This window comes from Aulonocara stuartgranti (genome assembly GCF_965226115.1).
Source record: "Aulonocara stuartgranti genome assembly, chromosome: 10".
In the NCBI taxonomy this organism is placed as follows: domain Eukaryota; kingdom Metazoa; phylum Chordata; class Actinopteri; order Cichliformes; family Cichlidae; genus Aulonocara; species Aulonocara stuartgranti.
Genome location: NC_138946.1, coordinates 34,020,836 through 34,047,045, shown reverse-complemented (window position 1 = coordinate 34,047,045; position 26,210 = coordinate 34,020,836). Strand labels below are relative to the sequence as shown.

The following is a 26,210-nucleotide window of genomic DNA, read 5'->3' as shown; positions in this document are numbered from 1 at the left end:
TCACAAATCTTTGAAGGTGTAGTGACAGAAGGAGGCCACGAGATGGCGCCATTCTTCACGTAGTGGATACCGTTTGTTGGCTGTTTGGTTTCTGTTCACACCCTCCACGAGTGTTTTGCATAAAGTTTCAAGCATTCCTCGGGCTCATGATTTACGTTTCCTTTCTGGACAAATTAAATTAAGGAAACTCGGGCGAGTCTTTCACCAGTAATTCGCTATTTTAAACACTTTGCTTCCTAAAGCGCATTTTTGTTGCTTTGTTTGCTGAACTGTTTCATGGGCTAAAAACTTGCTGACTCTGTTCTTCAAATAAAATCTGTACTTTGTTTTCCATTTGGCTTCCTGGATTGACAAATTTCAAAATAAAAGCATTGAACAGTGTGAGTGTCAAAAGTGTAAGTGTAGAAATATTTCTGTTGTAGGAAAACAGGATAAAATGACTGTTTGGGGCTTGAGCTTAAACTAAAAACGAACTTGTAGAATCAGAAGAAGATACAAGCTTGAGTGCAAAACTTCATGATGTGGGTATTTAGGCCCGACATCTTGGATGTTTTCTACAGAATATCTTTTAATTTTTCTTTTGGGAATGAACTAAAACCCAACACCACATTGGTCACACACTGGCTGAGTCGCAGTGCATGACCAGGAGTTGCCAGGCTGTTGTGGCTGTGTATGGTCCTTCCACGTGTTACTGAGGCCCCTATTTGTTAAAAGAATAAACCGTTTAATTGCAGATAATCTTCAGAATTCAGTAAATGACACCCAACAAATGTCAGTAGCAGAATAAGCTGTCCGGCATTGGCAGAGAACATTCGACGAGTTTTTCATGGCCACAGCCCACATACTCAACTCTGCTGCTCAACCCACATTTTCCTTACAAACGTGACACCATTGAAGGGGAAATAAACGGGCTTTCCAGCAGTAAGACCTTTATAGCCAAGAAGCATAGTTACAACAAAGAAAAGACTGAACAAACACAAATTGCCTCAATTTTTATTCTCAGTTTATGTTTGCAAAAATGAGACAAAGTCACTCATTTTTGTGATAAGAGGACGATGCAAAGGCGAAGCAAGCATTAGTTATCGCTGCAACTCTACAGACGGAGGAAGTGCGTGTTGCACAGGCTAGGACAGGTACCAGTGAGGTTAGACGAGATGGCACGCTTCTGATACTCAGTAATATCTGGTGAAACATGTGGGAGAGATCTTCTTCCACCTCTGGAGAGACTGTTTTTACTTCCTGCATTGAGCTAGGCAAAGACTAAAATGACTTTCCCAGCATTATTTTTCCAAATAACAGGTGAGATTGGACGTGCTGTAATCATATGAGATTCTCAAAAGCTTTTTCTTGTAGCACCACATAATTTTAATGTGATTTTTATTAAACCATGGGACATAAGTTAAACATTAACGTTAAACATCAAATTAAACTGAGTACAGAAATAAATGTTGAAAGGATAGTCTATCATTAGAATCAACTTTTTATCTTTTTTCTGTCTTTGAAAAAATGGTCATAATAAGTCAGACTTTTAACATGATAAACATACATTAGATAAGACAATGTAGCAGTGCAACACAGGAGCTGTTGTTCCCTTTGTACGTACAGAACGGACGTATTCAAGTGAAAGCCATTCATGACTAAGGACGATACTATGCAGCATTTATAATTCTTTATATTTCTGACTCAATATAACAACAAATTTCAGGGTATTTAGACAACAAGATGTTTTTAATGTAAATCAAGCTTTTCCCATCACAGCAGATTATATAGGAGCACCAGGTCAGGAAAGACTGATAAAAGGTTTTGAGCTGTCTCGCTGCAGAGAAAGCAGAGATCTGCCAGGAAAGGCAGCTAGGACTGAATGCTGCTCTGCCTCTGTAGTACATAGGCTTTAAGTGACCACGAGCCACTGATGGTGTGACAGATTAATAAGCATGCATAAAGTGGAGCTGTCAGGGAGAGGCTGACACTGGCTTTTGGAACAGTCCAACTCATTTTTTAATAGTATTTTTTTATCCTGGTGACAACATCCCGAGACATGCAGACGCAGATTAGACTCTAAACCTTCCTCCTTGATGGATCACTTGGATAAGAATTATAGCCCAAGACTGTTGCTCAGTGCATCATGGGACGATGCTCAGTGCACTGAGTGTTTCAGTCTCACTCACAGTGTGTTTGGACATCACTGCTGATTGTCATCAACGCTTGTCGTGTGTGTTTTGTCCTGTTTTTCTCTGCTCTCGTTTTGTTTCTCATTTCCTGTCTCCCCTCACCCCCAGCCGGAGCCTGGTTGCTCCTCTCTGAGCCTGGTTCTTACCGAAGGTTTCTCCTGTTAAAAGTGACCAGCTGTTATATTTTAGTTTCACTAATCATTTTGTCCTGCTTAAAGAAAATCATAGAACATATTGTTTCTTTGTATGGTTAATCCTCTGCTTTCTTGAAGCACATATACACATATGTATATATGAATAACTGCATTAGTCGTATTAGCCTCCTCATATGGAAACATTCCTTTTTGATTTTTTTTCACCTTGTAGCTCATTTTGCCCAATAAAATGTTCATATTTTGTTAAACAATGATTACTGTTTTGTTTTGCTGCAAAACAAAGTCTCCAGGATTTTATTTTCTTTTAAAAAAACAAACTACATCATCAAACGTTGGGAGGATGAGTGAGCTGGAAGGAGGAAAGCTGAAAATCTAGACTAAAGAATTTTTGTAGATGTACAAAGTTGGGAATTATAGTCTGAAAGGAGACAATCACTGGAAACTTGATTATCATTTTCATTTTCTTTGTTTTGTGTCTTTGTCTGTGCAGTTCATTACAGGCACTAAAAAAGCATCCTCTGCACTCCAAGTGCGTTTTCACTGATGTAAATGACATTTTCAGATAAACGTTGTTTTAGAAAAAATACAATAAAATGTGCATATTACTGTAGTTTGAATTGTGTTTCTACTTTTATGTGTATCGTATATGTGGGACTGTTCTGGAGAATTCACCTGTTATAAAAAGCCACAACAAAAGTGTGATTTCTTCTCCTCATTGTCACGGTTCTGGGTCAGTTTCTTATATTTTGGTATATTTCTGTATTATGATTTATGTTTTGGTTCTGTAGTTGTGCTATTTTGATTATTATTCTAGATTTAGATCGGTGTCAGTCTGCGTCCTTGTAAATTGTTTCTTGTTTCCTGTTTTACTTTGAAGGTCCGTGTCTGGTGTCAGAGTGTTCAGTTTTACCTCGTCAGTCCAATCCCTCCCAGCTGTTTTCCATTCCCTGACTAGTCCCTGTGTATATAAGCCCCGTGTTTCCTTTGTTCTCTGTCGTATTGTTAATGTCTGCTCACCCTCGGTCTCGTTGTGTCTTCTGTTTGCCTGCCTGTTAGTTTATTTGTTTTCCCAGTTCAGTTAGTTTTTGTTCTTCTTATTTTCCTGAGTTTCTTAAGTTCACCTCGTTTGGGTCCAATCCTGCCTGCAACACTCAGTGTTATTAATAAAGCCTGAACATCATTATTTTTTTATTGGAGTGTTGATGAAATTGATTTAATTGCACAATATTTGCTACATCTTTTTGTTTTTTAATCTTTGCTCAAGAATGTTTTGTGTTATTCATTTTGCTTTTTCAGGGGAAAAGATCACAAGTCCCAAAAACTATTAAATGTATCAAATATGATACAAATGCCTTTAAATGGTTCTGTCATCTGAGAGAGCTCTCGTACTTGCATCTGGTCTGTTTCAGGCTTTCAAAAATCTTTCTTGTGATGGGAGAATTTGATCAGTCAGGTGTTTAAAGTAGCATTAAACACAAAAAACTGTTTAAGCAGTGGTCGTGGGGGGAAAGAGCTTCAAGTCCACCATGGTATGGGAGGGGGGAGGGCCATTTGTTGTTGTTTAACCAGAGAGTCGTTTAAGCCGTGAAGCATTTGGTTTCTAGTTTGATTGCATCCTATCTAAGTGAAGTTGTGTGTTGAAAATGTTGGCAAGGATTAAAATCTGGAATTCTTGAGTGGGAGCATCGTGCTGGGAAATGTCTTCGAGGTTTATATCTGTTCCGCTCACAAAGCTGAGATCTCGTTATCTTCTTCCTCCTGCTGAGATACAAACACAAAGTTAAAAACTGTTTTGCCACCTCTGTGCGAGTGACATCTTTGCTGGGTGCTTCAGTCTGTTCCATCTTGGTGTAGCGTGTCGTATGTGTGACTAGCAATGAAGGAATGTGCCCACCTTCTTCCACAAGCATAGTCACATCTTCCAGAGGTTTTCCGTCCACACTTTGTCCATTGACTTCCATCACTACATCACCCACAAGCAGTCCAGCACTCTGCCCAGGACCCCCAGAAGCAACCTACGAGGCCAAGTAAAAAAAAGTTTACAAGATTTGACACAAAACTGAAGCTTATGACTTTTCTGTGTGTGTGTTTATGCAAAAGAACACTAAAACCTGACTGATGAAAGTCCCAGGACTCTGTGGGTCACAGCCTAATTTAAAGCCAAATCCCAAAGGGCCTTTCTGGAGAGAGCAGAGTCTAAGATGACTTGAGGCATGCGTTTCCTTTGGTGGTGAGTTCTCCTCTACAGAAGTCAGCATACTACTCTCCTTTCCTTCATCAGCTGCATCATCCTCACAGAAAAGAAGTGGAGACAGACCCAGCTGCAGGAGAGAAAACAAAGGAAAGACGTAACAATATCCCAGTACCAGGTGTGGCCTCCAAATGGGTGCACCACCCTCGATGTACACTTGAATCAACTGGAAAAGCAGTGCACGTATGTGGTAAGTGATGGCCACCTGCGTATAAAACTCTAGCCCCTTGGGAGTGATGGTGGTGAGACGGACCTCTCGTCCGCTCAGCTTCACTCTGTCCACAACCTCCTCGTGCTTCAGTGACTCCACTGACTCGTCGTTGACCTCCAGCAGCAGCTCTCCATCCCTCACACCCGCCCTCTCTGCAGGACTGCCTCTGGTCGTTTCACGCAGGACGTGATCTGTTGGTTAATATGTACCCAGTTTATTTAACAGCAAAACAGTGAAAATGATTCAGTTTTCAGCATTTTTTCATCATCTCACATGTGCGTCCTGATGGCACTTTCTCCAGTCGTAGAAGAAAACCAAAGCTCTCAGACACAGAGGTCAGGTGGAGTGTTCGGGCTCTATAAGGTAGCTGATGAGGGGTAGCCATGGTGGGCAGGACGGGGAGCCGCCTTTGCGTGTACTTCTTTTCACTCTCGCTGTCGATCACTAAGATGGTGATGTGATCACCACATTTCTTCATCTACAATAAAATATATGGAGATATTATTGTTAGACCAAAGATAACCTGATGTATTATCTGCTGCATCACACAGTTACAAAAAGTCCACAAACCATTTTGCTGAGTGCGGAGTGTGTGAGATCAGACACCATCGCTCCGTCTATCCACACCAGCCGATCTCCCTGACGCACCGCTGCCTTTTCAGCTGCACCTCCTGCCACTGGGTTCACTACAAAGCAACCTTTCTCTCCTACGGAGCCGAAACAGGAGCAGCATCTGAATAACACTGCACAGACTTCAACCCGGACATCTGATCTCAAATCTTAGGCTTCTTGTGATTACAGGGAGACGTTTTACCTTCCAAAGGAGTAACGGTGATGCCCAGACCTGAGACAGGATCCCTGGTGATGTGACAAAGCCTGGGTGGTTTGCAGCTCTCATCCATGTGGGCCAGACGTTGCAGGTCCTGACCTCGGGACACAGCCCGTTCATAATCCTCTCCATCCAGCACTAATAAACACAACTGGCGTCCGCTTACCTTTATCTTCCTAGCCACCTGATTTATACATTTGGAAACGTGACAGATCCAGTTAGACAGCTTTGTGTTGCTTCTCTGGTTTCTATTTAACTATGAAGGAAGCTTGTCTTACCTCAGGGTGAGGAACATCATCAATATAGCAGTTGTTGACTTCTAGCAGTCTGTCTCCGTCTCGAAGGCCGCTACGCTCTGCGACCCCACCTGATACCACATGACTAATTATGTGTCCCTGACGGCCCCTCTCCACACGCAGATGGAAGCCGTAGAACTCGCCATCCTCGCGTTTAAGGATACACGAGCGCGGGATGGGCGTCCACACAGAGCCTGAACCAGAAGAGACACAAGAGAGCTGTCATAAAGCAAGCAGGCTTTGCCCAATGGCTACTACACAGGCAAGCGGGGTACCTGCATCATCTGTGATGACCATCGCTGGGTTGTCTATTCCCTCTTTAGGATTAAATGTAAATTTCCTTAAAAGAGAGACATGTACTTTAATTACAACTTCATAGTAGGTTTTAATGGAAATTATTAAAGTAATTCTCGCTCTGTGTGCAATACAGTGTGTGCAGTAATGCACTGTAATCACGGTGTTGCTTCTAGTTGCTTTCTACATGTAATGCAGTAAAGTTTATGCAAAGTGCACTTTACATATTTAATAAATGGTCTGATCTTGTATCGAGAGTTTTAAAGATTACACGGTTCCAAAAGTCAGCATGCTGAGCCATTCAAACGGTGGTAGAGTCACTGACAGTTACACATCTGTAAAGTTGGTAACACCGTGCATCTAGGGGTCACGTAACACACTGGTGTTGTGTTAGTTTTGATACACATTGCACATCACGACATACATGAACATAAAGAAAACAAAAATGTTGAACCATAATCTTCTTGCCGCGTTCACATTTAGTTCTTTTTTCTTTTTTCCCGCCTGTCCCGTTTGGTTCTTTTGCATCAGAATTTTTGTCTAAAGGCAAAGAAAGATGCTCAACGGATTTACTTTACCAACTGGGCCGTCCCAGCCTCGCTGTATTGGTCTATTCGATTCACCTTTTACTGTTTATTTTATTTTATTTTCACTTGCTACACACGGGACAGACGTGACTGGGGGAAAGAAAAACAGCGGGGAAGAGGGACGGGGATAAAGGGCAAAAAACAAAAAACAAACAGACAAAAATGCATCTATCAATCACCAGCTGAGAAAGAAAAAAGAGAAAACAAGCAAAAAAAGAGAGCAATATAATAAACAACATCATCGTGATGATCTATGTGAATGTAACAGTAAATACTAAATATTAAACATTATTGTGCAGCACATAAGATCAACAGAACACAGTGTGCTTTGAGGTAGGAGCCAAAAAGGGTGTAGTTTGTGTGTGCGAGCACCCGTCTGTATACCTGTGAGCATGGACGCGCTTGTTTTTAAAAGGTTCCTTCATCTGCTAGAGGGTGTGGGGGGGCCACACAAGAGCTGAGGAGAGTCCCAGATGAGGGGTCACTCAGCAGCTGCGGAGCAGAAGCCAGGGGACGGCCAACTCCTCCTCCTAGCCCCCCCGCTCCAGCAGGCCGCAGAGAATGGGGGTGAGAGAAGACTCCAAACCTCCCTCCACCCGCTCATTGTAATGTTGATGCATGTGTGTTCTAAGGTGCATTTAAAACCCAGGAGGGCTTGGAGCTACCTGCCAGAGAGCAGCAGGTAAGCGCATGGTCCCTCCTGCTAGCCCTCAATGTCTACGTGTATTTAAAATTGAGAGGTGGGCAACGACGCCAGGGGTGGGGTGTACACCCTGATGGTAATTTGGACTCCGTGATTGTGCCCACCCCCAAGATCCTATATGTATGTGTAATGAGAGTGTGAGTAATGTGAATGTCTAAGTTGTGGGATAAAATTGAGGCAGAGGCAGCCAGAAGGGGACGGGGGGGGGGTAGCCTCCTCTGCACCCTGGTGACATACCCCTACTCCAAGGTCCTGCATGTGTGGGTGGTTGTGGTGGAGCGGGAAGAGGGAGGCAGCTGGAGATGGGGAGGGAAGGAAGGAAGGAAGGGAGGGGCAAGTCCCCCCCGAGCCCAGTAGGCACCCCCATACTCTGCAACCCACCAGGGCAGTGGTGGTTGTTTGTGGCAGCAGCGCCGCCCGGCTCCACAGAGCCCGGGACAGCCCACCCGACCCCACCACAGAGAAAACTGCACCCACCCTGTCATCCACTCATCTTCCAGACTACACAAGACAATAGACACCCAGGCTGAGATCTTCCTCCACCTCTCCTGTATCTCCCCCTCCTGCAGAGAGTTCCTGAAGAGAGGAAAGCTCCTGCAAGGTGTAACAACCTCCCCCACAGTTGAAGAGCCCCCCAGGTGGCTCGATGCACTGGCGGCACCCCGCGCCAGGGCTGAGCCCCCCATGCACCCACCCGCCCACAACCCTGGCGACACACCAACCAGGACCAAAGCCCCCAAGGCCCAGCAAGGACCCCAGCCCAGAGACTGAGCGCCCCCAGAACCTCACACCCACCCAAGGGCAGCCAGGCTACCAGGTCAGTAACCCACGTCCGTCAGCACAGACCCTCCCCTAGCCCCGCTGCACGCAGCCACCAGGAAACCGTCACCTAAGAGTCAACAGAGCCCTTAATAGGCCATGATCGATACTCCGGGTTGAGCCCGGGGTATCGATCCCCACTGCTCCTGGGGAACCCCCCGACGCCCTAAGCCTGTCCCTACCCCCACACCAATCACAACAGCAAAGGTGGGACCAAACTATGACCCCCCACCCCCACTAGGTGATGAAGGAGCCCAGAGCAATTGATCTGATGTGGTGGCAGAGGCTGTATCAAGACTAATGTAATCTAATAGATAATTTCTATATTGGTTAGAATTAAGATTATTTTTATTTTTCCAGTTCATGAGGACTGTTTTCTTGGCTATGCATAGGGCAGTGAAGATCATATGGGCGATATTCTTTTCTGAAGTGACATTATCTAAGCTGCCCAACAAACACACTAAGGGGGAAGTTGGAATGTTACATTTCAGACACTTTGATAAGTCTTCACATATCTCGCGCCAAAACTTCTGCACTGGTGGACAGAACCAAAGAGCGTGGATATAATTGTCCGGTGAATTTGCCTGACAGTGTGAGCAGTTGTTGGAAGCCGTAAAGCCCATCTTGAACACCCGATGACCTGTATAGTGCACTCATTTAGTTCGCTTTTATTCCTCATACTGAATTGTTAAATTTATCTTGTGTTTTATTTTCCCTCTTTTACTGGTGCTGGGAGGTCGGTATGTCTGCTGGCATCAAGTGAGCCTGGGATGGGCCCTAGAATATTACAGGAAGTGCTGATTGGTGCATGCCACATTTTGCTAACTAGTCAAAAATACAAAAGTAATCGTCTCTGATTCTTGAGTTATATACTTTGTTATTTTGTATTTGTTTACTGTTAAGTTAAAGAAGCGATTAAAAGGTTGCTTGTGTTTTTTGCTATTAGATCATTTGATGTTTTATGTTTCCCCTTGTGTGTCTCGAGGCTGTCGGGTCAATTTTGGTTATTGTTGGTTTGTTCAGATTGAGTTTGCATCTGTTTGTTTTATATTTACCTAAAACTAAACTAAAAATTACATTTGGAACTTGGAAAATGGAATAAAATAATAATCATAAAAAAAAATAAAGTAACCTTTACTTTAGTTTTTATTGTAATACCTGCGCTGATGACATATTTCCTCATTAGAATAATAAACACTGAAATGAATGAAAACTAAACTAAAATTAAACATTTTCAAAAACTTTAAAAACTAATCTGAAAGAAGAAAATCCATCCTGGACACTAAGTTCGAAATGAATTCAAAAATAAAATAATAATTAGAAAATACAAAAGTAAATACAAACTGTAGTTTGATGTGTCACTTATGTTGCCATTATAACGTCAGCTTAGTTGTTTTTAAAGCTGCACAATTATAACTTGATTTTTTAAAAAGAGTCTTGGTTTGTTTTGGGGGATCTGAAACGGTGCCGTGTCGATCTCTCACACAGTCAAACACATCCTGTCAAACTGTGTAGTTACTCAGAAATAGTGCTGAGAGGATGTGTGTGGTCATGTTCATGCTGACCATCATATTTTATTAGCTGTTACAGTGAAATTGGAATGGCCACTGAAACAAGTCAAACGCATTAATGCATGAAATGAAATGAAATGCAGACTTACTCTCTCAAACCACCGTCAGCCACCAAACCTGCAGAAATTGCAGTAAATATCAAAGTAACTGTATGTATGACATTTAAACAGTACATTTATTTCACACACACACACACACACACACACACACACACACACACACACACACACACACACACAATATGTAAGATTACCCATTCTTGAATTTTTATTGAGCTTATTCTTTATCAGTTGCTGTTGGCACCTTAAAGCATACTAATATTAAAAACACAAGATAGCATTATTAATTTGAACATGCGGCTCTGTGAAAGTCTGCAATGTTCTGTCTGCCAGACCGTGAGGCATCAGCTCAGCAATCAGAGCTGGATGTGACTGGTGACTCTCAGTAGAGGGTTCATCAAACAGGGACTGACTTTGATTATCTTTAGTCTTTGTCCTCTAAAAGCTGAAGGAATTCAAAAACCTGAAAGCTGAAAACGTCCAAAAGTGCGTGACATCACGCTGCATGAATGAGTGTTGTTTTATAGATGTAATCTGAAAGCAAAACTGATATTCAGTAATATCATTTTCATAAGAGACTCATTTGTTGTCTCTCTTTCTTCTTCTGCTTTCTCCTTATCAAGGGTGTGGTGGAGGGACGGCACAACACAGAAGAGCCTCCTCGTCAGGCCAGGACTCTGCAGTCTATTTACACCTACACTGGACACTCTTTCAATGATGAGGATGTTCACATCCTGGACAGGGAGGAACGCTGGTTTGAGGGCGGAGTCAAGGGAAAGACCATCTCTGAATCGAGGAGGGGGCCTAAGGATACATCTTTTGCCATCTTACATGCTGTGATTGCAGCCATTCCCCAACTCTCTGTGAATGGGACTCATGGACATTGATCAACAGCCACTGATCAATGTTCATGAGAATTTGCATATTAATGATCAAGGAACTGACCTCACAGCCCATTGTTCCTGGTGCTGGTTACATTGTGCAGATGTCCTGTTTATAAGGTTAGAAACCTGCAGTCAGCTGGGACTGAAGACGTCACCTGGATGAGTGACGACATGTTTCTCTCACTGAAAACATCCAGATGATCAGAATCAACTTGTACAGCAGTACCCACTAAGGTACCGCCCCCTTGGACAGCATTCTTCTGAACTCCACTTTACAGAAACGTTAAACTTGTAACAATTTTTTTACTGCAATTTACCAGAAAATGGATTTATCTGGCATTCAAGCTTTATCTCTGCACCTCACCACACACAGCAAGAACAGACCACTGTGTGCCACCTTGTCACTGAAATACAAGACCGATACAGAATGAAGCAAATGAATGAGAATGAAAGGCTGTCTTAAATACTTTTACATCCATTTTCTCTTATCCAGTTTAGACAGCCAGGAGCACGGCCCAGCGGATGTTGGGCAAGAGGCAGGCTTCATTGTCACCAGGTTTGTCAGTCTGTTCCAGGGCGAATTTAACTAAACAATAAATAAATGAATAAATAAAAATGGCTATTTTATCTAAATTCTTATTGGTTTCAACCACTTTAAATTTGAAAAGAAACAGTGTAAACTTTAGCAGTGCCTTTCCTACGTAAGAAGAAACACTCTGTGGACTAAAGTGTTTGTGCTGATGTTGGAGCTCCGCTGTATCGAGCCAGCTGAGCGGTGGAGACTTTTATGGGTTTTATGAGCCTCAACATTCGGCGACCCCAGTGAACTCTCTAAAACGACCCACCAGTGTTTGTAAAGAGCGTAGATGCTTGACTTTACACACCTGTGGCATTAGGACCCTTTTCCATATAGTGCATGTATAGCCTTAAGGCCCGAGGCAGTTATTGATGTTCTATAGTTATCGGACTTTTCTCATATTACAATAGTCCTGACAGAAAACTGGCAGGAAAGAACGTTTTATTTTTAAGAGTAACTGCTGTTGTTAAGGAGCAAGAACACACTCAGCTAACGTGCTCCACAATAATAACTTGAAAAGTCAGAGACACAAAGTGTCGCCCTCCTCTAATCTACAACACTCCTTATCTGTGGTCGAATATGCCAGCTACGTGGAGTCCTTGTTTCTCTGTCACAGTGTGAAGTGAATACAAACATTAAAAAGAAATGGCATGCTTAAGCCATTTACTCCCAGAGAAATCCAGATTTCAGAGCAAATCTACGCAGCTCTCATGAACATATGGGCACAACAGCGTATGCTACAGGTACTTGAGTGCAGCTAATGGGTCACTGAAACCTTTTTTTTTAATGATCTAGGACACGTTGATCCTACAGACACTCAAAGACAAAGTCCTGGAGCTCAGCTCAGTCCGGGGAAAACTAGAACGAGCTATTCGAAGTATGAATGATAAACTGGGATTAATCTTTCCTACTTTTTTACTAGAAGTATCCAGTTTTGAAACATTTTAAATCTATAATTCATTAACTTTAACTATTTAATCAATTCAACACTGTTCAACTGCAACTTTCTGTTAAAATAAATCCCAAATGCTTTACAGTAGAAAACAAATGTGATACACGTTTTGATATAAGGAAACAGAAAAATAAAGCGCACATAAGGTTAAACTGTCCAGAACAAAAGGACAGCATAGATTCGACTGATTAAAAAGCAAAGACAACGCTCGAAGTTTGAATGTTTTACCTCTGCTTGATTTCATGGTGTGTTTCTTTCCCATCATGTGCCACAGTTTGGCCACAGTGGGAGTACTCTCTGTCCAAATATTTATTTTGATTCCATGGAGAGACTCCTCCCACGCTCCTCCCCTTGAGATACACTGCAGTAAATGTTTAATCTGTGTGTGATAATTTCAGTGTACACCCTCTTCCTGTGGGTAATGTCTGTACTGCAAAGTTCAGTGGACTGAAAGTACAAAGACTTCCTGTTCTGTCTCAACAAATGACTTTTAGTTAAAACGGGTTTTAATTTAAACTAATGTGTGCCCGCTTACAAGAGCGATAGGCTGTCAAAGCCTGAGCTACAGAAACTGCAATAAAATTTCAAGAATGGGTTTAAAGTTGAACTGACTGGAAATAAAGACAAAAGGAAGATGGAAGAGATGTAAGCAATCAGAAGTCAGTCATCTGGACACTGAACAATGCTGGGCATCCTCTGCACACGGCCATAAACAATCAGAAGAGTCTGTTCAGTGACAGGTTGCTTCTCCCAAAGACAAGAACTAACAGACTTAAAAACTCCTTTGTCCCACACGCCATCAGACTGTTTAACTCCTCTCTGGAGGGGAAACAGGAGGACAAAGGAGGGGGGAACAACTAAGCTGTAGTGCCTCTTCACCTCACTGTACAATACCTTGTGCAATACTTTTTGTAAATAGTCAACAGTGCAATAGACTCAATACTTGAAATGTGCAATTCACTTGTATTTTTTTTTATTCCTATTTATTCTATTTATCCCCTTTGTATATTTTATTTATATTTGTCTCTGTATTTATATGTGTGTGTGTGTGTGTGTGTGTGTGTGTGTGTGTGTGTGTGTGTATATATAACAATTCTGTAACTTCGGTTGTTGCTGTGCTTTTTTTGGAAGTCGAATTTCCCAGAGGAACCCACCCGAGGGATTAATAAAGTTCTATCTTATCTTATCTATTCAGCTGAAAACTTTAATGATCACATATGACCTGGCAGTAACCCGAGCCTGAAATGTCTGCTCAATAACTGATACTAGCATCCCTGATCATTGATCAATGGAAGTGAAAAGTTTCTATTTCAAGAGCCACAGTCTAAAAACAAGTTCATATATCTTACTGGGATGTTACCCTTTAGTTCAATTTGTCTTAAGTGCGATAAGATTATTTTGACTAGAAACAAGACAAATATACGTGCTAAGATTTTGAGTTTTTGCAGTGCATAACAGCAGGGTGTAAGATGCTAGCAGCAGGGCATACATGGAACGCCAGTGTACAGAAACATCTGTGCCAAGTGTGTCCTGGAAGCCCTGAGGTCAAAATGGGAGATGCCCCCACGAGTGGTGGAGAATGACTGAGCTAAGATCCTGTGGGATCCAGATACAGACGGACAAAGTGATGACTAACCAACCGGATATACAATGGCTTGCAAAAGTATTCGGCCCCTTGAACTTTCCCACATTTTGTCACATTACAGCCACAAACATGAATCAATGTTATTGGAATTCCACATGAAAGACCAACACAAAGTGGTGCACACGTGAGAAGTGGAACCAAAATCATACATGATTCCAAACATTTTTACAAATAAATAACTGCAAAGTGGGGTGTGCGTAATTATTCAGCCCCTGAGTCAATACTTTGTAGAACCAGCTGCAGTTCCAGCTGCCAGTCTTTTAGGGTCTGTCTCTACCAGCTTTGCACATCTACAGACTGAAATCTTTGCCCATTCTTCTTTGAAACAGCTCCAGCTCAGTCAGATTAGATGGGCAGCGTTTGTGAACAGCAGTTTTCAGGTCTTGCCACAGATTCTGGATTGGATTTAGATCTGGACTTTGACTGGGCCAGTCTAACACATGGATATGTTTTGTTTTAAACCATCCCATTGTTGCCCTGGCTTTATGTTTAGGGTCGTTGTCCTGCTGGAAGCTGAACCTCCGCCCCAGTCTCAAGTCTTTTGCAGACTCCAACAGGTTTTCTTCCAAGATTGCCCTGTATTTGGCTCCATCCATCTTCCCATCAACTCTGACCAGCTTCCCTGTCCCTGCTGAAGAGAAGCCCCCCCAGAGCATGATGCTGCCACCACCATATTTGACAGTGGGGATGGTGTGTTCAGAGTGATGTGCAGTGTTAGTTTTTCACACACAGCGTTTTGCATTTTGGTCTCATCTGACCAGAGCAGCTTCTTCCACATGTTTGCTGTGTCCCCACATGGCTTGTGGCAAACTGCAAACGGGACTTCTTCTGGTTTTCTGTTAACAATGGCTTTCTTCTTGCCACTCTTCCATAAAGGCCAACTTTGTGCAGTGCACGACTAATAGTTGTCCTATGGACAGATTCCCCCACCTGAGCTGTAGATCTCTGCAGCTCGTCCAGAGTCACCATGGGCCTCTTGGCTGCATTTCTGATCAGCTGCTTGTTCGGCCTGTGAGTTTAGGTGGACGGCCTTGTCTTGGTAGGTTTACAGTTGTGCCATGCTCCTTCCATTTCTGAATGATGGCTTGAACAGTGCTCCGTGGGATGTTCAAGGCTTGGGAAATCTTTGTGTAGCCTAAGCCTGCTTTACATTTCTCAGTAACTTTATCCCTGACCTGTCTGCTGTGTTCTTTGGACTTCATGGTGTTGTTGCTCCCAATATTCTCTCAGACAACCTCTGAGGCCGTCACAGAGCAGCTGTATCTGTACTGACATTAGATCACACACAGGTGCACTCTATTTAGTCATTAGCACTCATCAGGCAACGTCTATGTGCAACTGACTGCACTCAGACCAAAGGGGGCTGAATAATTACGCACACCCCACTTTGCAGTTATTTATTTGTAACAAATGTTTGGAATCATGTCTGATTTTCGTTCCACTTCTCACGTGTGCACCACTTTGTGTTGGTCTTTCACCTGGAATTCCAATAACATTGATTCATGTTTGTGGCTGTAATGTGACAAAATGTGGGAAAGTTCAAGGGGGCAAAATACTTTTGCAAGCCATTGTAGTGGTGGTAGACAAACAGAAGGAGACGGCCGTAGTGATAGATGTGGCGATACTGAATGACAGCAACATCAGGAAGAAGGAACACGAGAGAGATGTTAGGTTACTTTTTATACGTTGTTCAGAGACATGCACTCTATGTGGAACATTTAAAGAGTCAAAGTTTCTTCTTTGTAAAAGAAATACAGCTGGTAGGGGAGTGAAAAGCCTTTTTCCACAACAAAAAGCAAAGTCAAAGTAGCCACAGGGTGTGTGATCTGGGAGAGACTCTCACAAGGATGATAAGTTATTTCATTTTTAGCAGAGAGAATGTTGCAATTCAGGATAAATAAGACACACCAGGACAGAGCAAAACTACCAGTAACAACTTTAAACATGGAAAATATTATAATGCTGCAAGCCATATATTATATGCATGAATCTGGGACCTGACTGGTGATGCCATTTCATATACACGCTAACCCACTGAGCTAACCAGGAACCAGAAGTATTTCTTCTGACTTTTCTGCTGTTTAAATAATTTTCCATTTCCAGTCCTTCTCACTCCCTTTTTATTGAGTACTTTAGCATTTTGATTGTTCAGAGATCATATGCTTATGCCTAAAGATGCGCCTCGTTACAGTATGAGAACTGGGGCAAAACTCTTCCATCAATTCAAATTTTACATTCACAGAGGTCTAATTAGAGCCTCGCTCCACTAGGTGGCATCAATATCCAAATAACTGCCTCCAGTGAAACCAGTCCTTCAAGGTTTTATTGAAATGCAGAAAAACATGTTTTTGTAATTCAATTATCTCAGAAATAGTCAATAAAAGGCTCATTATTTCTCACCTTTCACCTCATGCAAAAATGTTGTGACAATGCTGGTGCTGCTTTAGGCTGTCATCTGTGGCTTGTGACACACTATACTGCTGCCTGTTTGAAAGGAGCAAAGGCCCTCACACAGTCAATTAGTAACTTCCCCTTGAACTGTTGTTCAAAGGTTAGGCTACAATGCACATGTGACTGAGGTGCATGAGCAGAAATGTAAAGGGTCAAGATGGTCAAGCATTATTTAGCGTGTGTGTGTGTGTGTGTGTGTGTGTGTGTGTGTGTGTGTGTGTGTGTGTGTGTGTGTGTGTGTGTGTGTGTGTAATAAACTAGAAACTGCTAAATTATGAACACAAAAACACAGCGTGGCATGTGTCCCTTAACCACTGGCTGTTTTAGTGACACAGGCAGATGAAGGAAAAGAGGAAAGGGGAAAGAAACAGAAGAGGAGCTTTTCAATGTCAGTTCCGGATCCCAGTGTCAGTCCCTCTCAGTCATTCCTGATGGGATCCTCCCAGCCACAGGAAGACATGGAGCTCCCATCTGTGGCTAAATGCTTGCCAATGCACTGGGGTGTACTAGCGGTCAAGAAATGGGTAAAGGAGACAGTCACCTTTTTGTAAGTTGCTTCCAGTTACACATATCCCTGAGTCCAAGCATGGCTGCTCCTTTCACTGAGCTACATGGAAGACGCTTCTGTTATAAGACAATCAGAATGAAAGACCAGGGCAAGGGTGGCATAACTACCAGTGCTGCCCCTCATTTTGCATGAAATCTGCAGCTATACTTTCAGTGTCAGCAGGCCAGTGTGACGTGCTGATAGTCCCAAAGCCACTCTTTCATCGTAACACACATGGTGTCTCTGTCTTGGGTTTCCTCGCCCTGTGAATCCATGGCAACAGCAGCCTGAATGGTCTATTCAGGACACTCTCTACTACGCTCTCCCCTGAAACTATAGAGAAGTAAACAAACGCCATAGTTGGTCTGTTCCAGATGCAGGCACACATTATAAGTAGATGAGTTCTTTTCATAAGACTTGGACAAACAAAATTCATCAGTTCATTTCTGGAAAAACTTAAATTGAAAATCTCATTGTCCTCTGCATCTCAGCAGCCTCCACTGAACTTGCTTCATATGTGCTTCATGTGAGTCAAGAGTGACAGTCAGGCTGGTTTTCACACTGTGTGCATTCGTGCAGATGTGTTTATGTTTGTGGCCAAAAACCTTCATCCCAACAGCAGCCAGACTGTACAATAAGATAAGATAAGATAAGATAAGATAAGAGATAAGATAGAACTTTATTAATCCCTCGGGTGGGTTCCTCTGGGAAATTCGATTTCCAAAAAAAGCACAGCAACGACCGAAGTTACAGTTACAGAATTGTTATATATATATATACACACACACACACACACACACACACACACACACACACACACACACACACACACATATATAAATACAGAGACAAATATAAATAAAATATACAAAGGGGATAAATAGAATAAATAGGAATAAGAAATAAAAATACAAGTGAATTGCACATTTCAAGTATTGAGTCTATTGCACTGTTGACTATTTACAAAAAGTATTGCACAAGGTATTGCACAGTGAGGTGAAGAGGCACTACAGCTTAGTTGTTCCCCCCTCCTTTGTCCTCCTGTTTCCCCTCCCTCTCCCCTCCAGAGAGGAGTTAAACAGTCTGATGGCGTGTGGGACAAAGGAGTTTTTAAGTCTGTTAGTTCTTGTCTTTGGGAGAAGCAACCTGTCACTGAACAGACTCTTCTGGTTGTTTATGGCCGTGTGCAGAGGATGCCCAGCATTGTCCATAATGTCCATCAGTTTCTTTAATGTCCTTTTCTCTGCCACTGTCACCAGAGTGTCCAGCTTCATGCCGACCACAGAGCTAGCCCTCCTGATCAGTTTCTCCAGCCTGGATGAGTCCCTCTTTGCTGTGCTGCTCCCCCAGCACACCACAGCATAGAAAAGTACTCCAGCAACCACCGACTGGTAAAACATCCTCAGGAGCTTCCTGCAGATGTTAAAAGACCTCAGCCTCCTGAGGAAGTACAGTCAGCTTTGGGCTTTTTTATACAGGTGCTCTGTGTTGCATGACCAATGCATGACAATGCATGACAATATGCACAGAGGATAAATCAGTGTTGAAACAGCTAAAAAAATAAATATGGGTCAAAATGCCCTTGATGCAGTAAAATGAAGTCTTTGTGACATTTCTGTGTATTTTTTTGTGTATTCTTCTGTGTATTTTAGCACATTTTTGGCAGTTTTACTTTTTCCTCATTCATTTATTGTTTTCTACTGTATGTCTAATACAGTGCGTCTAACAAGTGTGAGATTAATAAAGTCTAAATCCATCTATGTTGTAGTAAAGAACAAATGTGATCAGATAAGATAAAAGTAAAGGAGCTTAGATGGGTGGGATCTAACCAATGAAGGGTGTCGATACATAAGAACATATAAGAAGAGTTGGCCATTCTGACTCAGTTATCTTTATTTTATTTTATTAGATATCCATTAGTCAGGGCAGCACGGTGGCACGGTGGTTAGACCTTCTTGCCGCACAGCAAGTGGTGGAGTTCAATTCCACCATCAGGCCGGGGTCTTTCTGTGTGGAGTTTGCATGTTCTCCCTGTGTTTGCGTGGGTTCCTTCCAGGTACTCCGGCTTCCTCCCACCATCCAAAGACATGTAGTTAATTGATTAATCCAAATTTCCCATAGGTGTGAATGTGCGAGTGAATGTGAGTGCGAATGGTTGTCTGTGTCTGTTAGCCCTGTGACAGACTGGCGACCTGTCCAGGGTGTACCCTGCCTCTCGCCCAGCACCCCCTTGCGACCCTGAAAAGGTGAAGCGGATGGATGGATAGATATCCGTTAGTCATGCTATGAATCATCATCTTTCGTATAAACACTGAATCCTGTTTGTTTGTTTTTTAATGTGCAGAACTGGCTTAGTCTCTGTTGTTGTTCAGTTCTCATCTGCAGGGAAGAACAACAATAATCTGATCAGATGTTCACCACCTCAAATTTAATCCCCCTATAACACACTTTATGCACAGTAATCTTGGAGGATGGTACCACAGCTAGGCATCTTGACACATGATTGACTAATACATGCAGATCTAGTCGTTTTCTTGCGATGTCTGTTTCCTCAGAAGCTATAATTGCTGGCTCGACAGAATAACATTTCTGCTGAAAGGTCAGCTCACTTAAGAGATGGCTTTCCCATAATTCAGTTTTATGTTGAGCAATAAGGTTACATCCTCTGCCAACAGAAATTGTGGATGTAAAAAAGGGAAATGAATACTCACTAAAATGCCTGCACACTCCACCCAACACGTATTGCATGCATCTGAACAAAACAGAAAATTTCTGCTATTAGACTTTCTAACCATAATATTTCACACATTATAATTCCTTTGACTGCCAAATTATAGAAAATAGATTCTAGTCGTCATGTGAATTCATAGGTATAGATTTCAGGGAGAACACAAGGGGACACAGCCTTACAAATATGTAGGACACACAAAGTTAATAAATAAATAAATAAATAAAAAGCTGTAAAACTACTGAGGAATGTGTTGACGTGTTAAGTATACTTTTACAATTAAAGACATTTTCTTGATAAATTAATGCAGGGGCGATTTCAAAAATTCACCAGAACAAGTCCCCCCAAACCCCAAGGCTGAAATTAAACAACACAAACACAATGGCCTGTATCAATAGGCACTGTAGTGAAAACTTAGTCCTTTAATGTGAACCATGCTGTGTACACTGCGTACTGACCAGTAAGTTCTTGTTAAGGATCAAGAAAATATATATTATGATAAGGAAAGAATCTCCTCTGCGCATTTAAATCGTAATTTAAAGTAATTTAGCGCTGTCCCGTAATTAGAATAAAGTTGAATTACTCGTTTGAGTACCGAGTGATCGGATTGGCTGAGAGGAACAAGTGTACAGCTACTATACACCGCGTAGGAATGACGTTAATTTAGAAAGACGAATGATGTGGCAAAAATCAAAGGGCGAACAGAAAGAAGTAGTCCCACTTTTACGTTTGTTCTCATATATTTTTATGCTGAAGTTCATTGTCTTATTTTGATATTTTAAAGAACAATTAAAATGTTATAAATGTTTCAAACAAACGGCAACATACTAAGCACAGTTCACGTTTTAAAAGTCGAAATACGTATCCATCCGCCTTATTGAGTGCACTTCCATTTCCGGGATGTTTTCTCTGCTGACCAACCTCCACCGCCATTGCAGGTCCAGGGAGTCGGTGTAGTGACAGTCGTTAGCCGGGGAAGACCGCAAGTAAACAGTTAAGGGAAGGAATAAAAAACAAATAAAGTACAGTCACACCGACAGCGCGTTTTAAATAAGGCGTAGAATTCGCTTACAATTGGACTTTAGACTAGAGACTTCCTGGCTGTCCGGCTAGGATCTGAGAGAAGCAGCCGTAGTTTGTTAGCATTAGACGAGACCGGAGGAGAGTGAGAGAGGAACCGCCATGGCTCAGATCCTGCCTATTCGCTTTCAGGAGCACCTGCAGGTATGTGAATCAATGAATGGTTAAATTGTTTGATCAAGTTCATCTTTCGGTCGCAATAACTGCCAGACTGGCTGTCGCTTCAGAGACTCTCAACACAAGTTTGAGATTGCTAGCAAGCTAAGTTAGCGTTTGGTGCTACGCTAACTAGCTTGACAGGGTGGATGACGTTTGTCTTGGCTAGTAGCATCAAGCATTCTTGCTAACACTTTGCTTACCCACCCTCGTTCGCTTCTTTAAGTCTGAAGTACAGAAATACAGCTTATAAATAATGCTAATAGGCCGTAGTGATGAACGGAAATATGTGTTTACCATTTCTCATAAGTATTTGCCCCATTCACAGCAAAAGTGTTCATTTTCTCGGAGTGGCTATTGCTGTCGTTGGTATTAATCGTCACTATCAGTGCCTTGTAATCGTCTGCTTCAGAAATGAAATAGTTATCCTTATTGTCGCCTGTTGCGACACCGCTCAATCGATTTCTTCAAATCACCATACGGCGCAAAAAAAATATTAAAACTTCTACACCCGCCTTATTTGTCTGCGCCCTGATTATATGTACCGTCGTGTTAATTTGAAAGTGATTATTTGACCTTAAGGGGATATCACGTTGGCTGGTTGTACAAATGATCATGTGGTATGTTAGATAGCAATCCAGCGCCCGTGCTGAATGACTTTGCCAAAGTTAACTGTGACTCAAGAATTCACGGAGCCTCCTTTTCTATTCAGTACTCTTTTATCTCCGAGGCACACCTTTATCGCAACGGAGCTGCTATTAAAGATTTTTATGCTATTTGTAAGTTCTTCCTTTTTGTGCACCCCCACGTATTACCTGGATTGTACGTACTTCATGCTTTAAATGGCCACACCTTTACTATAATGCCAATAAAACTGCTTTCAGGGCAGGTGGAGGAAACAGGAAGCCTATGGGTCAGTCTAAAGTGTTCCTGACTTTCAAGATGTAATGAATAAAACATAGACTTTTCGTGTCTAAATCAAGCTTCAAATGGGAACTCTGATCCACCCAAGTCTGTATTTGGTCTTTATTAAACAATTATCTCTGTTATCCAATGACTAAAGGCTTTGGGTGTCACATGAGACTAATAATTTGGTGTCAAGAAAGACATTTTAAGCTTTGATCAGTAGAACTGAGTTGTAAAAAGGGGGTCAGGCGTTATGTTCATTGGCTCAGTCACAGGTTAGCTGAGTGGATATTTGAACACCAGGTTCCTGATGTTACTTTTTCTTGCTGTTCAGACTCTGATCCTAATTGCATGTCTTAAGAGATTAGCAGTGTAGTAGTATGGTACCGCTGTTCTTGTTCATAGCAGGTAAATGCTATGGGTTGGCCAGACTGTAATTTGTGTCTGATAAATCTGTTAAACCAAAGATGATTAACATTTTCAGTACAGCGCAGCATTCCCTGTTACTACATTCTTAATTCATAAAGAAGTTAATTCATGTCACAGACATTGATGAGTTAATATGTAGGCCTATCACATGGGGTTGTATGGAGGCTGAGCTTCACAAAGCTATGCAAAGACCTTTTGTGCCTAGAGTTACAATGAAATTATTATTGAATGATTTTTGACATGCTTATTAAGTCCTTTTGGTTGTAGAAGCAAACAGAGCAATACAAAATTGGCAAATTGCATTGTGACTTAACTAGTATTTTATCTTTAGTGAGGGGAAAAAGCGCTGTCATCCCCTAACAGTGCATCTTTCGCTTTCAAATGTGATGACCATTTAATTCATTGAAATCACAAATTTCACAGTCAGCTGCAAGGTGAATGTATTTTTTGTGCTTGTTCTTTGGTCCATCTTTAAAAACTGACGCTATAGCTTTTAATTAATGTACTGTACTGTAATTCTCAGACTCACCAGGTTATGTTATGTGACAAACACAAAGAGATCTTCAGCACATATCACTAATGCATGACCTGCATATGCGGTTTCATTCATGATGCATATGGAGTTTCTGAACAAATGCATGGTAGAATCACTGCAAGAATTTCTTTCACTTTTGACTTGGTCAAACTCTTTAGCTGTCCGTTTAATTATACTCATGAAGTAATCTTTTTTTTCTAATTATACCAGCTAATGGTTACCACTATTATGAGTGTGTTTAAGCTTGGATTATCTGTGAGAAACATCTTATATCTTTCTTAGTCCAATTACTGAAAAACCAGATGAAGCTGAACTCATTTGATCAAATGAGTAACTGTCAGTGCCTGGATGCAAATCTGTCGTTTCACCTTATGGTTGATGTTCTTTTTGCTTTGTTCATGTGGAGCAGAAATATTTACATAGTGCTGCTAGCCGTGTTTTATTTCTTAAGCTAGTTGGCAGGAATCCATCCAATATAAGATTGTGGCCCAATGGTGATATTTTATAATTAGTACTATTGTGATCACTAGCCAGTGCCAAAACCATTTATACTTTTATTTTATGGATAAATAAAATATAAATTGTGCCATGAATACAAGAATGTTAAAAAAAATTCAGCTTCTCTATCGTTGCATAACATATGAATCATCATCACATCTCATTTTCCAATAGGCTAATCTAAGTCCACAAAGCTGCCTACCAGTGTTCAGCTTATATTGTTGCATTTCTTTTGGGTACTAGTTAGTAGTAAATCACCGTATAGGCACTGTTTGAGTCTACACCACTGTGTGCTTAGCTGTGATTAACAATGGATTCGGAGCCTGTTAGACAGACTTGAAATTACCTCAGGTATCTCTTTTTTGTTTGTTTAATGTCTTAGGCTGAAAAATTGGATGTATCATAAAACATTCTTTGTGCAAATATGCATATCTCAGTTATGGACCATTATAGCTCCTTCACATCTAGCTCTACTGCTTTATTTATACTTTAGACTCAAATGTCCACGGTGAGACCGTCCTGATGTCAGGTCATGGTTTATGCTTTTGTTTTTCACCCGTGAATTCTCAACCAAGCGAGTTCAAATACAGACAGACTTTAAGATTTGCTTTAGTGTTAAGTCAAAGTCAAACCCAATTTCAATCACTCACACAGTTTTGCATCATGATGTATGCAGGGATATTGTTTTCAATGCCATGTTCAAGGTTTTTTTTTTTTTTTTTTTTTTTTTTTTTTTAAAGCCTAAAAGTGATTTTGGATCACCCTTCAAGGCTGCTGGGTGTCACCAGTGTTGGGTGATAGCTTAATTATTTTGCTCATTATTCATATTCTGACCAAACTGACATAAATGTCACGAACAAACTGGATGTTTGCTGATGTTGTGCTTAAATGGATATTTAAAGGTATGCTGGTTAATCAATTAGTCGGCACAAAGCTTGAATAAAAGCTTTAGATTAATCAGTAACTAAAAATTATACTTGAAACCACATTAATTTGGTTCTATACTTTTGAATCTGAACTTTTATAGATGTAAAACATGTCGAAATAGGATTGTTGCATTAATCATGTCGATTTTACTGGATCTGAATTGGAGAGCTGAGGCACTGAGCTAGCAATACATGTTAAACTTGGTAGTCTCAGTCTTTGCAGTTTCCTCCCTCCCTTGGTCTCCCTCACACTATCCATCTGTGTGTCATCCGGTCTACTTGCACATCTTGCATTTTTATATATCATCCATTTATATAGTGTAGTGTTGACTCCAGTCAAACAGACATGATAGCATAAGTGACAGTGTCACATCTTTCCCTCACGTGGTATAACCTTCAGTTTGCCATTCAGAAAAAGAGATAATTGTCATTTAGGTTTTAGTGGTGTTATTGTTCTGACAGAAACCAGTCTCAAAGTAAGCATGGGAGTGTAATCTGTAATCTTCAAAAATGGCTCCAGTTTGCGTAATGGCAACATGGTATCATTCTCTGTTGATGAAGACTTCCATTTTGCATTTAGTAAGCAGGGTTTGACAAGGCAGGCTTCCTATCCAGTGCCCAAAGATAATCTGATGATATGTAGGGAAAACCATAGATTGTGTGTTGAGTAAATACAATATTTCACATGCACAAGTCCATAATTGCATGTTACTCTTATCTACTTTTGGTGTACACAGATTTTTTTGTCTTGATGTACACAGTAATTTGTTACATTTGCAAAAGATGTCTTCATTTATCTCCCTTGGTTAAGATTTTGAATTGTACTCGAGCTTTTTCTATTGTCTTTTGGTATATACTGAAAACACTGCATTAAAATACACTATGACAGAAAATGTATACATTTCCGTAATTGGGCTTTTAGTAACAAATGCATGACAGCAGGCCCACAATATAGTGAAAATTTCAAAAAGTTTCTCTTACTTGTACTAGTCTAATTAGAATACTAATTATAGCTCAGTGTCATTATATTACTGGACTAGGCTGTCTTTTACAGTTGTACTAGCTTCTTTTCCTTTGAAAGAGTTTGATATTCACAAAAAATTGTCATTTAGATAAATTTTGCCCTACATAGGAAGACCTTGAGTTAAATATACAAATTTACGCAGGGTGCAAGAAAGAAGAGGATGTGATTATTAGTGGTGATCTTTCAAATAAGTGTTGTGGTTAGCTTTAAATTAGGTGTTTGTAGTCTGCGAAAGGGTTTAGTTCCCTGAAAACCTGACGCTTTGTATCTAAAGTTAAATGCACTCACAATAGTATTTAATAGCAAATTGATTTAGTTCAAAGCAAATACTTGTACATCCCTTCTGTTTGCCTGTTGAGGAGGGGCAGGTTGTTTCATGCTTTTTACAAAGGTTTGCATGTCACACTTTGACCTGTGCTAGTAAATGACCACCTGATACCTCGTGACAGGCTGGCAAGGATACAGATTTGCTGAACACTTGACATTCTGCAGCAGCCTCTAAATGTAAGATAAAGCTCTCATTTAGGGAAAGAAGGAAACTGTAGTCTCACAACCACCTCAGCAAGAAATGACCTGAACTGGAGACAGATGATGTTCAGAACCCCTTCCATCTTTTTTCCTTTCTAATACTATAATTGTAAAGGCAGCACTTTTTATGCCTCACCCATGATCCCATGTCCCCCTCCAGTGGCCCATGATAGCAGAGAAGGCAGGATTCGGCAGGCCTGTTGTTTCAGTCCTGGTAGACAATGACTCCCTGGCTTCCTGTTGTGGAGTATTGCAAACAAGTCCTGCTAGCCTCAGCACATAGCACATCCTTCCCTACCCTGCCTTGAACTTTACATGTGCAAAGTTTATTTTCTGCTGAACAAGATGCTGCTTTCCTTTAAGGGAAGAGCATACAGGTTAACTCTACTGACAGGGCT

General features: G+C 41.3%; 2 protein-coding genes across 11 annotated transcripts in view; one reads left to right on the top strand and one right to left on the bottom strand.

The window, feature by feature from the left end:
* Positions 1-1,005: 1,005 nt before the first annotated feature.
* On the bottom strand, positions 1,006-19,724 carry nherf4b (NHERF family PDZ scaffold protein 4b). Of its 10 annotated transcripts, none has more exons than XM_082549035.1 (12): positions 19,714-19,724; positions 10,892-10,985; positions 9,977-10,004; positions 6,189-6,253; positions 5,896-6,107; positions 5,603-5,801; positions 5,359-5,495; positions 5,062-5,266; positions 4,783-4,979; positions 4,438-4,647; positions 4,221-4,341; positions 1,006-4,087 (listed from the first exon to the last, which is right to left on the bottom strand). In XM_082549035.1, exons 4-12 carry the CDS (start codon positions 6,208-6,210, stop codon positions 4,071-4,073), a joined length of 1,320 nt encoding a protein of 439 aa, XP_082405161.1. In that variant the 5' UTR covers positions 6,211-6,253; positions 9,977-10,004; positions 10,892-10,985; positions 19,714-19,724; the 3' UTR covers positions 1,006-4,070. The 10 variants fall into 10 exon arrangements, with proteins under 10 accessions (XP_082405161.1, XP_082405160.1, XP_082405156.1 ...); XM_082549034.1 differs by lacking the exon at positions 19,714-19,724 and adding an exon at positions 12,588-12,629 and having other exon boundaries at positions 10,892-11,013; XM_082549030.1 differs by lacking the exons at positions 10,892-10,985; positions 19,714-19,724 and adding an exon at positions 12,588-12,625.
* Positions 19,725-20,617: 893 nt separating this feature from the next.
* cltca (clathrin, heavy chain a (Hc)) overlaps positions 20,618-26,210 on the top strand; it is a 34,701-nt gene continuing 29,108 nt past the window's right edge. Inside the window, exon 1 of the mRNA XM_082549024.1 lies at positions 20,618-20,954. Within this exon, the coding sequence (XP_082405150.1) occupies positions 20,913-20,954 (42 nt within the window). The 5' untranslated portion in view covers positions 20,618-20,912. The remainder of the gene's footprint in view (positions 20,955-26,210) is intronic.